This window comes from Phaethon aethereus (assembly GCF_964289735.1).
Source record: "Phaethon aethereus genome assembly, chromosome: 9".
Classification (NCBI taxonomy): domain Eukaryota; kingdom Metazoa; phylum Chordata; class Aves; order Phaethontiformes; family Phaethontidae; genus Phaethon; species Phaethon aethereus.
Window position 1 is genome coordinate 14,679,139 of NC_138585.1, and position 12,662 is coordinate 14,691,800.

At 41.5% G+C, this 12,662-nt stretch overlaps 1 protein-coding gene across 1 annotated transcript; it reads left to right on the forward strand.

Moving 5' to 3' along the window:
* Positions 1 to 651: 651 nt before the first annotated feature.
* Positions 652 to 12,281, forward strand: PPP1R2 (protein phosphatase 1 regulatory inhibitor subunit 2; the record flags this gene model as incomplete). Its single annotated transcript, XM_082003647.1, has 6 exons — positions 652 to 809; positions 5,335 to 5,442; positions 5,912 to 5,992; positions 6,296 to 6,399; positions 7,637 to 7,816; positions 12,214 to 12,281. 6 exons carry the CDS (start codon positions 652 to 654, stop codon positions 12,279 to 12,281), a joined length of 699 nt encoding a protein of 232 aa, XP_081859773.1.
* Positions 12,282 to 12,662: the final 381 nt, after the last annotated feature.

The following is a 12,662-nucleotide window of genomic DNA, read 5'->3' on the forward strand; positions in this document are numbered from 1 at the left end:
TGCATCTGCACGAAACGGTCCACGCTTACTGTGGGGGGACCCTGACCGCTGCGTGCCGGAGACCCGCTCTGCCAAACGACACAGCCCCTCCGCACGGCAGCACGCGGCGGGCTGCGCGGTGCCGCAGTGCCCTTCCTGCGAGAGCCCGCGCACACGAGCCGCGCACGCCTGCCTCCGTGTGCCAGCGAGCCTCTCCTGCGACACAGCACGCGTGCGAGAGCCTCACGCGTGTGCCAGAGCGCCACATGTGCACAAGCCTCGCTCACGCCCCGCGCAGGAGCCCCAGAGGCGTGCACGAACCGCCCCCCCGCACGGGCACAAGCCCTGTGCACACGCACGGATCCGTGGGCGGAAGCTCCGCGAGCGCCGGACGCGTGCCGGAGCCCCACGCGTGCCCCAGCACCGCACGGGCGAGCAGGGTTCCCGCACGCGTGCCAGGCGCCAGCACCCTCGCCAATGCGGACCGCGCGCGCACGGCGCCGCACCGCGGTCGCGCAGGCGCACAGCAGCCAGGGAGTTGGCGGTCCGCCGGCCGCCAGGGGGCGGGCTCCGGCGGGCTGAGGTGGCGGCGAGGGGCTCCTTCTCCCTGCGCCGGCGGTTCTGACGCGCGGCGGGACTGGCCGAGGCGGTGGAGGCCGGAAGCGCGCGGCGATGGAGGCGCCCTCGGTGCCAGCCGCCTCGACATCGGGCGCGGCGGGGCGCGGGCCCATCAAGGGCATCCTGAAGAAGGGCGGCGGCAAGCTGACGGCGGGGGGAGCGTCCCCTGGGGCGCGGCGGGCCAGCCCGGCCCGCGACGAGGACGAGCATGGGTGAGGGCCGCGCCGGTGATGAGGCGGCGGCGGGTCCCGGCAGGGCCTCTCCTCCGGCCCTGCTGCGTCCAGCCGTCCTGCCTTTCCTCGGGGTGAGGGGGTCTCCTGGGGTTTTCTGGGCTCTCTCGTTGTCTAGGGACGACGTGGAGTGTCAGAGTAGTAATGGGGTAAGCGGGTTAGTGGGTCATTCCCGTGCTGTGGTGTTCCCGGGACACAGCTGCACATGCCCGTGGGGGTCGGGCAGTGGAAGCGCCCTGCGGAGGCTGGCATGCCGCTTGGGCAGGGTATGCGCTGAGAAGGGGCGCCGGGGCTGCGCGCCTGGGTGAGGGGAGCCGGGCTGCCTGAGCGCCGGGCCCCCGGGGGCTGCAGTCGTGCCTCTTGCTGGGGGCGCGACGTCTGAAAGAGCTGACGTGATTCTTTGCCGTTTACGAGATCCTCGTAGAAGCAGTATTATTTTTAAATGCTCGTTCCGAAAGACTAACAGAAAGGTTTTGCAGTTGCTACGAGGATAGTTCACAGTTTGGGAAATAGCTTTGCCATGGGAGAGTTATTCTCGGTCATCTCAAAGCTGGCTTCTCTGTAACCAGAAGCGTGTCCCTGGAGGGAGGACCTTTGCTGGGTTGAAACATGAGAAAGAAATACGGATTCTTGGTTGTGCAGGATTCCTCTGTAAAGATCTCACACTTGAGAACATGTAGTGGCCATGTGGTTTGTTTTTGAATGATAAGAACATCTTGGTTTAATTGTAACAGGATGAGTTGGTCCAAATATGCAAGAAGTGGTCTTTAGCCAGCCAGCAGCTGGCCTTGACCAGTAAGAATTCTTGCACTTTTCCTGATGTTAGCACCCAGTATGCTCTGCCTAACGTTGTTGTGAGACTCCATCACATTGTGGTGACCAGGATTTGACCTGAATTCTGTTTCTAAAATTGCGTTTAATGGTTTTCTTCATTTGGGACCTCACTCTTGCTAGAAGAGAAATAATAATAAAATAAAATGGAGATGCAATTTTTTTTTTATTACGTTAATATTCCTTTCCTCTTTGCTTAGTTAAGTCATGAATATAGGCTAAAGGCAGCAAGGTAAGAATGAAAAGTTTTGGGTTTACTGTGTTGCCTGTGTTAGCTGCTTCTGCTTTCCAGAGAGAAATTACTGCAACTGAAGGAATGAGGTGATGTTTTTGAAGGAGGGTGTAAGTAGCAATATGCTACGCAAATGTATTTTCCCCTTTTTTTTGGTTTTAATATAATGTAGCACAAGGTGTTTACTACCACACTGGACATAAAGTAAAACTGGCTGTTGGTAGCCTCTGTTTCATTTTCTGCAGCCGCTTTTGTACCATCTTGAAGAATAATCAGAAATTAGATTATAAACCGATGAGCTGAGTATATCATGTATTGGTTATAGTACACAGTAATTTCTTGCAAAGCAGTTAAGTGATCAGGAGTCCAATTTCTATTTCCTGTTTACCAATGTGAGTCAATAAAGTCAATTAGATTAATTCTGAAATTGCCTTGCAAGTTAAAGGATGTTGGCTAAACCTGACAGGCTGTGTTAGAAGATTTCCTGGAAAGATCAGTACAGGGTATTTATAGCTGGTTTGTGTGCAGGTATTATTTTTGGTTGGCAACAGTTCATTTAAATCAGTGTTATTTCTGACTTCAGAAAAATAATTTTGTACTTAATGATAAGCAGTACAGCTATGATTTTCTTTAAAGATTAAAAAGTAGTTTATAAATTAAGGTATCTGTTTTCTTCGTGCACATCTGTCAGCAGCCTCTCTGCTTATTTCTAATACTGAAATTCAGATCTGAATACCTTTAAAAATAGCTGCAGATGAAAGAGCTCATTGTGTCAGCTGTCATCTTTTAAAGCACCATGTTCAGTAGAGCTCTCATGTATTTGCATCATTATTGACCTTGCACTGTTGTTAGTGATGATAATTTTATTTGGAAAACTTCCTTCCTTTCACAAGCAAGAGGGAAGCTTGTGAAATTGGGCCACCACTGGAACTGCATCCAGTGCATCCACAGTTGGTGTTGGAAAAGGCAAGAGAAGAGTCTGCTATGGTAGGAGCAAGTGAGGTATGAGAGGTGTTCCTTTGAGTAATAATGCTGCAGAAACTTCTCTCCTGTCAAGGTGTGGTTTCAAAATAAATTATTATATGTATTTAAAGATGCGAGAGAATACGAATGAGCACTTCTGAGAATTTTCAAATCTGATTTTCCTACGGAAGATTAGATTCTGTATTTCTGTATCTGAAGGAGTGTCAGGAAGTGTTTTCCTGTGATGGTCCTGAGCCCTATCATTAATGTTATGCTGCTCAGGCATGCCTAAGCATGATAAACTGTAGACAATCAAGGGAGGTGTGTGTTTTTAGAGCACTTAGTCACCCTCCTGTGATGGCTTTTTACATGGAGGGGTAAACCAACACGTTTGTCTGTTTGCCAGTAATGACAGGTTTTTTCCTAGCTGAATTTTAAATTGTGCTCTGGGAGGTGTTCCACAGCCAGGGCTTTTAATGTTGGAATCTAAGTTTAAAGAAATGAGTGTGAAAAACTAAACCACTAGAATCTTCCTCAGTCTTCTATTTGTAAGTTACTGAATTACAGTGGTAGGGTGTCTTAATTTCAAGAGCAGTGTATGTCAAAGAGACTGTTCTTGGGTTGCCAATATTATTACTAGGTATTGAGTTGTAAGCCCAGGCAGTAAACCCTGATGTGCTCTGGGTGAACACAAAGCATGTGACGGGAGTTTCTCCCATCTGTCATGTTTCCTCTTCCACTAAGCTCTACCTCTTTATAAAGGCTGTGTACCATTGTTCGACTGCTATGGCTAGTAAAAATTCTCATGCACTCACTATGTAACTGTATGATCATCTTATGTTAGTCATAGATGAACTTTAAGCAGGCGTTTAGCTGATGTTTAACTGATGATTTTTTTGACTCCTAATTAGATAGGTTTGAATAACTGGCATTCCTAGGCCAGAGCTCTTGCTTTGTCATCATGAAGCTCATGACTCTCCACCCTGCCAGAGCAGGCAATCTGACTCATGTGTTGTCCGCTTAGGTTGCAATTCTTGTGTTGCAGTTCGAACAAAATGATTAAATAGATCTGAAACCTCAAACATGAGAGTTTGGCATTGGTTACTATATGCTAAAGGGATTAAGCTCACTGAATTTGTATTCATTTCTGGAGTATAAGTCTGTGGCATGTAGTGTCCAGCATTAACTCCCACATATATTTTTTTATCCCTTTATTTTTTTTCCATTGTATTATGCTGTGCTGTCCATAAATGTAAAGTTTAGTTTGTGCTTGGAATTTTGCTTTATCAGCTTTGTTTTACAGAGAGTGTTCTGCTCAAGAGCAGCTGTATTATTGAGACTGAATATATTTTTCAAATCAGGTAATTTGTTATTGGAACAGTCTGTGCTTAAATAAGAGAAGTTAAAATCGTCTAGCCAACTGCCTCCCTCCTGCTCCAGACCAACCAACCAAAACAAAAACCAGCAAAGCCCTGTAACATTTGCTTCCTTAAATAATAATTTGAAACACTTCAGGAATATGTTAATGCATAAGGTAAAATAATTCCACTTTTTAATATTACTATTCTAAAGATAAATTTCTTGCTTTAGTCTTTTGGAAAGACCACCTTGTATGAAGCTGGCAATAACATTTTTAGAGAAAATGTGGAACCTGGTAAATTTTGTTGATTAAACATTTCTGTGGCTTTTAGATCAGTGGAGGAGTGACTGTTCCTCTGTACACAAGACTGTTGCTTTCCTTGTGGTTTATATATTTTGTCAGTCCAGGTGGATGGACTTTTGTTTCTGCAAATATACATGAAAGGGTACATTCTCTGATCAATTGAGGAAATTCAAAATAATGTAACATCACTGGTGCCTGTCTGTGTAAAATGTGACACTCCCTCTGCTTAATTACAGCAGTGAATCAGTTCTGGTTTATGATTCCACTTCAGGATGACAAAAGCAGTATTAATAACCAGCCTGTTGAGTGCTATTTCTTTTACTACAGGAAGTTATTTGTTGGTATTTATGCAACAGTTTCGCTAGTAATCATAGCAGCTCACTGAGCAGAGCTGAGGTGGAAGTTATTTGGTTTTGTTGAAGTGTTGTGGGTTGTAATAAGAGGAAGAATGATTTTACAGTAACTTGTAAAAAGAGCAAACAGTTAATGGGACAGCGATTGAACAAGACTGCTAGTCTCTTGAGAAAATATACATGTGTGTATATGAATAAGAATACATTAAGATCACTGAGTTTATTTAGCTATTGTGACTTGTTAAGGAAATTAAGTTGCATTGATAATTTCTCATGACTTAACTAAAATATATAGAGAACAGTGTTTAATAGCCATACTTTGAACTCGCTTGTGTCATAACAAAATTCTTTGTGCCTAGTATGTAGTAGAGGTCAAAAGACGTTCTAAACATTCCTTTTCTGTGGCCAAACAGAACTAATTGTTTTTAGAAGATAAGAAAATTTAACTTTCTTTTCTTATTTCAGTAAAAAATCCCAGAAGTGGGATGAAATGAACATCATAGCTACTTACCACCCAGCAGGCAAGGATTATGGCTTGATGAAAATAGATGAGCCAAGTACTCCTTACCACAGGTAGGCTTGATAAACTGCTATCCTAAATGGTGCCAGGTGGCGTAGTCTTACAACAAAATTGACTTTGTGGATGTTGTAGTATTTAGTATAGCTGATCGCCTGACAGACTGTGCAGGCCTACTGGATATATGCAACATATTCCGATTTGCAAAGCTTCTAAATAAAGGCTTATAGCTCTCACGAAGAACCGTCAAAAAGGACAAAGTCAATTTTTAGAAGGTTTGTGTCTAGCAGGCTTTAGGCTTTGAATGGAATAAGTAAGTCTGACTTTTATTGATTTTATTTCAGTTAACACCTGTGTACTAGAATATAAAGTTGTCATTAATATCAGTATTTAAATTCGTTTGGAAAATTTTTAAAGTATCAAAGGAGTCTTTTTAATTGAATGTTGTAAGATTTTTACTTTGATCAAGCAAATTTTAAGCAGCAAATTATTGATAAAGGCTACCTTCTTTGTTTGCCTTTCAAGCATGGTAGGAGAAGATGATGAGGATGCAGTGAGTGATTCAGAATCAAATGAGCCCTTAAAAGCAGATGTGTTGAGTAAAAAGTAAGTATTGTCATAGAAAACTGACTAAATGTTAAGATAATTTTCCTTTTCCTGGAGTACTTTCTCTTTGTGGAAAGGTGTTGCTCATTTCTCTAGAAGTCACACTCTCGCTATTGTCAAATTAAGTAGTTTTTGGTGTTTGATAGGGCCGCTGGTACTTTAAACATTTCGCAGGTTGTTAGTATACATAAATATGGCAAAAATAATGAACAAAGCAGTTTGTATGAGTGTTCTGACATTTAATGTGTTTTAAATAGTGAAAAACTTGCTGCTTGAGCATTTTGTATTGCATATTTTATGCAGACTGGCAGCTGCAGCTGAAGGTAAAGGGCCCAAGATTATAGCAAAGCAAGAGGAAAGCAGTGAGGAGGAGGAAGAAGATGAAGAATTAACACCTGAAGAACGAGGTAGACATAAGTTGTTTTCTTGGTTTTGGTTTGGTTTTTTTTTTCCCCTACAAATAGTTTCAGGCTTTTAGTAAGAAATATTTGGGAAGAAAAAGTACTGTCTAACACAAATGTTGTCATTTGAAAATGGAGATAGTCTTTGAAGGGTAAGTAAGATCGAACAAATACGCTGTTTGTAGTTGGAACTGTTTGGTTTTGGACCTACAGATTAGCAGGAAGTTGCTGTTACTGGCTGCCCCTTTGTATACAAGCTTAAGGTGTGGGAATTCAAATGAGAAACTTCTGGTTTTGGCATGAGGGAGTACTTCTTAATCTGAACATATTTCAGGTAGACTTAACGATTCAGCGAGTACCACTGTAATAAAGGTGCTACTAATTGCTTGCAAATATACAGATGATATTTCCGTTGTTTTCAAAGAAACTGGTAGATGGATCCAGTGGGAAATCTACATTTATTCCTAAACAGATTGCCTCATGCATCTTCAACAGAGCTGTTGTTTTGTGTTAGCTTGCACTAGAACATTCTGAAGAAACAGTCAGACAGTAATGCTTCTAAGGTTTCAGGCTTGTGTTACCTAGCTGTTGCTTCTTGTCCTTCCTGGCCACAACTTTGAGTGTGTAACCTTACTATTCTAAAGAAAGAAGAAAACAGTGTTGGGACTGCCAATAAGCAAATATTAATTTAATTATAAGATGTTACTGCTAGACTTGCTAATGTTTAATATATGGAGCAAAATTAGGCTTCAGCCATGGGGAAAGTGGAAAATATTTTCTTCTACATGTGGTAAATATATCCTCATAACTGGCCTTTGGTAGCTAGCCAGGAGTCAAGTCAAACATCTGCAAAAGTTCATCTTTTATCCCACCAGTATGTCTCAATTTGTCCTTAAGTTTACTTAGAAATAAGGCTTGCGAAACTTTGGAATTTTGTATGCTGTTACTAGATGCTTCTCTTGGTTCAGACTTCCTCTTACTTGCAGACAGGTTCTTTTAAAAAGTGTTTCAGCCATTCCAGTACACTAATTACTAGCATTTTTGTAATTCAGACTCATTTAAAAGAACACTCCACTGCTTGAAGAAAATAATGAAAATCAGTGATTGCTTGATCATGTAATCAGTGGACTTTCAAGGTAGGCATAAATTTGACCTAGGAAGCAGTTAGTGCCTCTCTGAAGAGGAAATAATTTTTTTCTTTTTTAAAGGGAAGAAATAAATATTTTCATTTGCTTGTCCACAGAGAAGAAGAAACAGTTTGAAATGAAGAGAAAAATGCACTACAATGAAGGACGAAACATCAAACTGGCAAGACAGCTCATTGCAAAAGAACTACATGGTGAAGAAGAGGATGATGATGAGGATGAAGAGATGCATGATGCTGCAGATGTAGAAACAATGAATACAGAAGCTACCCAACATGGTGAGCTACTGATTAATCAAAAAGCATATTTAAGTACTGATGGTCCTTTCAGTTGTTGGGAAATGAATACACTCAAGCATGAGAATGACTAGAAAGCGTACAGTATGTGTGTGATGCTCAATCTGCAGTACTGCATGCTGTCTTGATGGATTTAGTAGATTTGTAACATGGTACCAAAACCATCAGTATTGCTAATTAAGCATGTGGGCTTCTGTTTGTTGTGACATAACAGCAAAGCAAACACCTCTCCTTTGTACTATTTCCCCAGCATAACTAACTTTTGTAGTGAAGTTGCCAGCATCCTTTTTAAAGGAAGAGTTGCCTTGTACAGAACACTAAAAGCTGTGGCCACATGGGAGAGCCTGGCCTTATATTGTGGTTCAGTTCCCATTCTGCTCCCAAGCCATCCTGTAGCCAGCAATCGGAAAGTAGCATGAATGTTTCCTCCCTGTTGAGAGGACTGTACTTAACTTCCTAAGTAAGAACTTCTGCCTGTCTTACTGTAATGTAAAACTGCTGTTAGGACTTGAGTATGCACATGTCCTTAAGCGGTAATGTTCGTTTCTGTAGTATGCGATAAGACCCTCAGCTTTGCCTATAGTGGAGCTACTGGAAGATAGTCTGGGACGTATAGCTGGGAGCTGTTTCTGGAACCTGCTTCAGGGCTGTCAAGAGACAGGAAACTCATAAAAATATAGAGGCTGACACCTCTTTCATCTTTTGAGCTTCTCTCTGGGTGAAAAGGGTGGACTGCATAATAAAAATCTTTGATTTTTGTGGTGGCCTTCTGGTGAATAATTACAGCTGTTCACTACCCACCTCTGTGTGTAACAGTACTTCGAACAAGTTCTTGGCATTAAAAAAGTAGGCATCTGTTGCTCATGAGACTAGTGGCAATGAAGTCTGTAAGCCTCACTCATCTGTTGCTTGGCAAAGCTATGAAGATGTTAGCACGATCTGCAGACTTGGGAAGATGCTGCATGGGTTTAACTTGGTTCACATTTGCTTTTCACAACCATGTGAACGAGGAACTCGTCTAAAATTAGTTTACATTCCAGACAATAAAAAGGTGATTTGCGAAGTTCGTGTTTTTAAGTTCTGTGGATTGCACACTTTAGTCCCATTACAGGAGCACTGATGCCTTCATAATTGCTCCTAAAGGGTCATTTGGTATGTGTTTGAGACCCATGAATGGACTGACTTTATCCAGTAACTTACCATATGCCTTATAATGGCTATTTACTAGAACTTCACTCTCCAGGGGAAAGGAGGGCTCCAATAGGCAACCTTATGACCTTTCTCCATGGCTTGAAGCTGCCATCTCTCTGCACTCTGCTGTAAAACAGAGGCAACTCCGCTCCCCAGCTGCATTCTCCAGTGGAAAGAAGGCACACCTTTGCAGCATTTTTCCATCTCTATTGTTGAAGTCCATTCCACCTTGCCTCATAACGAGCTTCAGAGCCACAACTGGTAATTATAAATTTTGGACTGCTCATGGCCAATAGATTCCATAAATGTAACTGTTTGCCAGTTTATCAACCCATTAACTAACTGGTTTGCCTCCACACTGTGGCATATAGAAATACCTTCCATTAACTTGATGTAGTTCTCAATTCTTCATTTGTATTTTGTATCATTCTGCTTAACAAACCTTGATGTTTCATTATCTCCTAATCTCTGCATCAACTGTCATAGCTTTTGGTCTCTGTACTTGATCAGTTCTTCTAAGCTTAAGTACTGGTCTCACTTTTGTAGCAGCTGGTGAACTGAACACCCTCAGACTGATAATGTGTGATTCTTTGTGGCAGCGTTGGTCAAAGGCTGATGGAATATGGACAAAACCATTAATAAACCTCTCTGTCTTCTGCCACTACCCACATTTTAAGAAATTCCTACACTGAGATGATAAATGGTCAGCAACATAGCTGTGTTAAAGTAATGTCAAAATTAACTGAAATAACTTTTTTGAGATGACATCGCTGTATCATTCTCTCATCTGTATTCTGAGGGCACAAAAGAATCTCTTTATTCATAAATGTTAACTAAACAGGTATTAGAGCATTCTCTATTTGAGAACATTTCTCAAATAGCTGGTTTTAACACTGACTACGTAGGTTTTTTGCTAGCCTGTGCTTTTGGTCATATTACAGAATTGGGTATTTAAAACAGTATTTCAATTTGGTTGTTTCCTTCATGGAAGTGGATCAAAATGCTATTAATGTTCTTGTTTCTGAGGTTCCCCTGTTAGGACTGTAAGCATGTGGAAAGATTATTTATCTGTATAGCTTTTGAAGAGCTCTTCGATTTCAAACTGTTGTATTTTAAAGTGCTTTTTTATAGAGCAGAAAAGGAGGGCTTTCTTTACTCAGTGTATTGGGTGATGCAGGAGCTGACTGTTGTTACGGCTTATTTTGGCTTCACTCTGTTAAACTGACTAACAGCTCTGGCACTTGCTTTTAGCTGCAAAGGAGATGTCTGTTGTTTTTTCTGCATGTTGTATTATAGCTACATTTTGGTAATTTCTTCCATTTGACTTCAGTTCTTCTGAAGTTATGGAAATCATCTGGTGATGTGGCTAACACTCACCTATTATGTCTGAGACTGTCAGTCTGTTGTAGGTGAGAGCTGGCATGCAGTGTCATCTTATTCCAGTGGAATAACATGACTTCTATAGTACTGATGATCGTTCCAGATAAAGATGTGACCTCACAGGAATTTCTTAGTGGTCTGTTGTGACTCTAGGGCTCCGCTGACTCCTGCGTGGTTTTTCAGGCAATTTGAGACCCTCTTCTCACTTGGAATTTTTTTTTGTCCATGAAGATCCCTTAAAGGTTCTGTGCTTCTCTTATCCAATGCTCCTTTCTACCCTCTAATCCTGTTTGGCTTGTATTTGGGTAAAACCAACAGTACTCTTCTAATCTCTGCACTCTGCTTTTTTAGAAGGGGCTAAAGACTTAGGTCAGGTTTTTAAGAAGGCTTCCGTCAGATGCTGCCAGGTCCGCTAATGAGTTGCGCTTCTTGGTTACAGACTGAGATTTCTTGCTGATTGAAATGAAGATGGCCAGTCCAGTCAGTGATGGTGAGAACTGTTTGAATGTTTTTGCCCCTGTCTTCACTGTGGGCCACGAAGTGTTTTAAGTGGATGGGTCATTCCTTTCTTGCCTCAAGTAGCTGTAACTTTTCCCATGCATATGGATTCTAGCAGCCAAGCTTTTTGGTGGAAAAGAAAGTTCAAGTTGTAATAGACTGCATTAGGATTGCTTGCTTCAGCATTTCAGCTTCTCTGGAATTCTCTGTCTACTCCTTATTTATGACTCCATGAACAACATAAATAGACTTTGCCAGCAAAATAGTGACTTTTGTTCCTCTCCACAAACACTTTTCCTTTAAAGATTCTCTTTGAAAAATCATTGAAGGAAAGATGCCTGATGTAGGTAGATGTAAACGTGATGACTTCAGTGCAGACCTGTCTTTACTTCTGCTACACAAAAGTATCACATACAAGGGTGTGATCTATATCAGTTCAATTGACAAGCAGTAAAAGTATTGTTCTCTCCTTATGGTTCATTTAGCATTCATTGCTATGATAACCCTGCTCAGATACTGCTGATCAGCTTAGCTGTCAGCTGACTGGGTGTGCTCTTTTGGCCTTTGGTAGATACAGAATACATTGTGTTTTCTTAAGCATGGTGAGCATCACCCTAAAGATGACTTAAGTGAGAAGGCTGGGAGCATACACAAATTGGTTCTGCTTCTTAGCTATGCTATTCACTGGTTAAACTGCACTTGTTACCAAGTCTAACATGTGATGAAGCCTAGCTGTCCTTTTTTAAAGATTATCATTTGAATGTGGTTTTCTCTGATCTTTGCTTTATGCTGCTGAATTTCCACATGTGCATATATATATATAAAAATCATATATATATATATATGATTTATTGGTATTCTTTGGATCAAAACCATGAGTTTAGCGACTTCCTGAAGAACACAACAGACTGTGCTCCTTCATTTATAAGCTTGTTTTGTTTTGAAGTGTCTTACCTGGAATTGGAATTTGACCTGAAAAGTACTATGCTTGCTTGTGTTTCAGGAACCCCATATGTTAGTTCTGCAAATTGATCTCTCTCAACTCCTGGATTAAATCCTCTGAATTCCAGGGGTGGTGAGCGTTCAGTGCTTGGTATGATGAAAAATGCTGTTAGCCATTTCTTCAGAACATGAAGGTCAAACAACTAGTTTGGAAGTTTCTGCACTCTCAAACTAACAGCTTGTAGGTTGCTAAAATGGGTTGGCAAACATTACCTTTGGAGAAGAAAGATGATTTCAGGAGGATTTTTGTGTGTGTTTTGAAAATACTCAATGAGCATTACCTATTTTTTGTAATCTTTCTTATGCAGCACATGCTACTCGTGACCAGCTGGAAAGTAGAGCACACAGCATAGAAGAAATCTGTCCAGAACTGTAACTGCTTGTCAAAGACACAAATACAAACATCGCTTCATGATTTTTGCAATTAAGGCTCTTAAATATTGAGAAGCATATCAGTTACAATGTTGTATTGCCAGACTTGTCCATTAGGCAGAAAAACCTGTCTAATTGATTTATTCTTGTGCCTAGTATTTCATGGAGAATACTGCTTCATAATCCGTTCGACCAGAATGGCATTCCCTGTATGTGTAACGCTGATTAGCTTGCATAATGTACTGTTACTCTTCATGCTTCGAAACAGACACTATCTTTTGGTTTTTTGCTATTTATTTGACAGTGTTCTAGGTGTGGTATCTCTTCTGGAAAGGTTTGGGATTCAAGAGCCAAACGGTACAGCATATATCAGATTGACATGCAA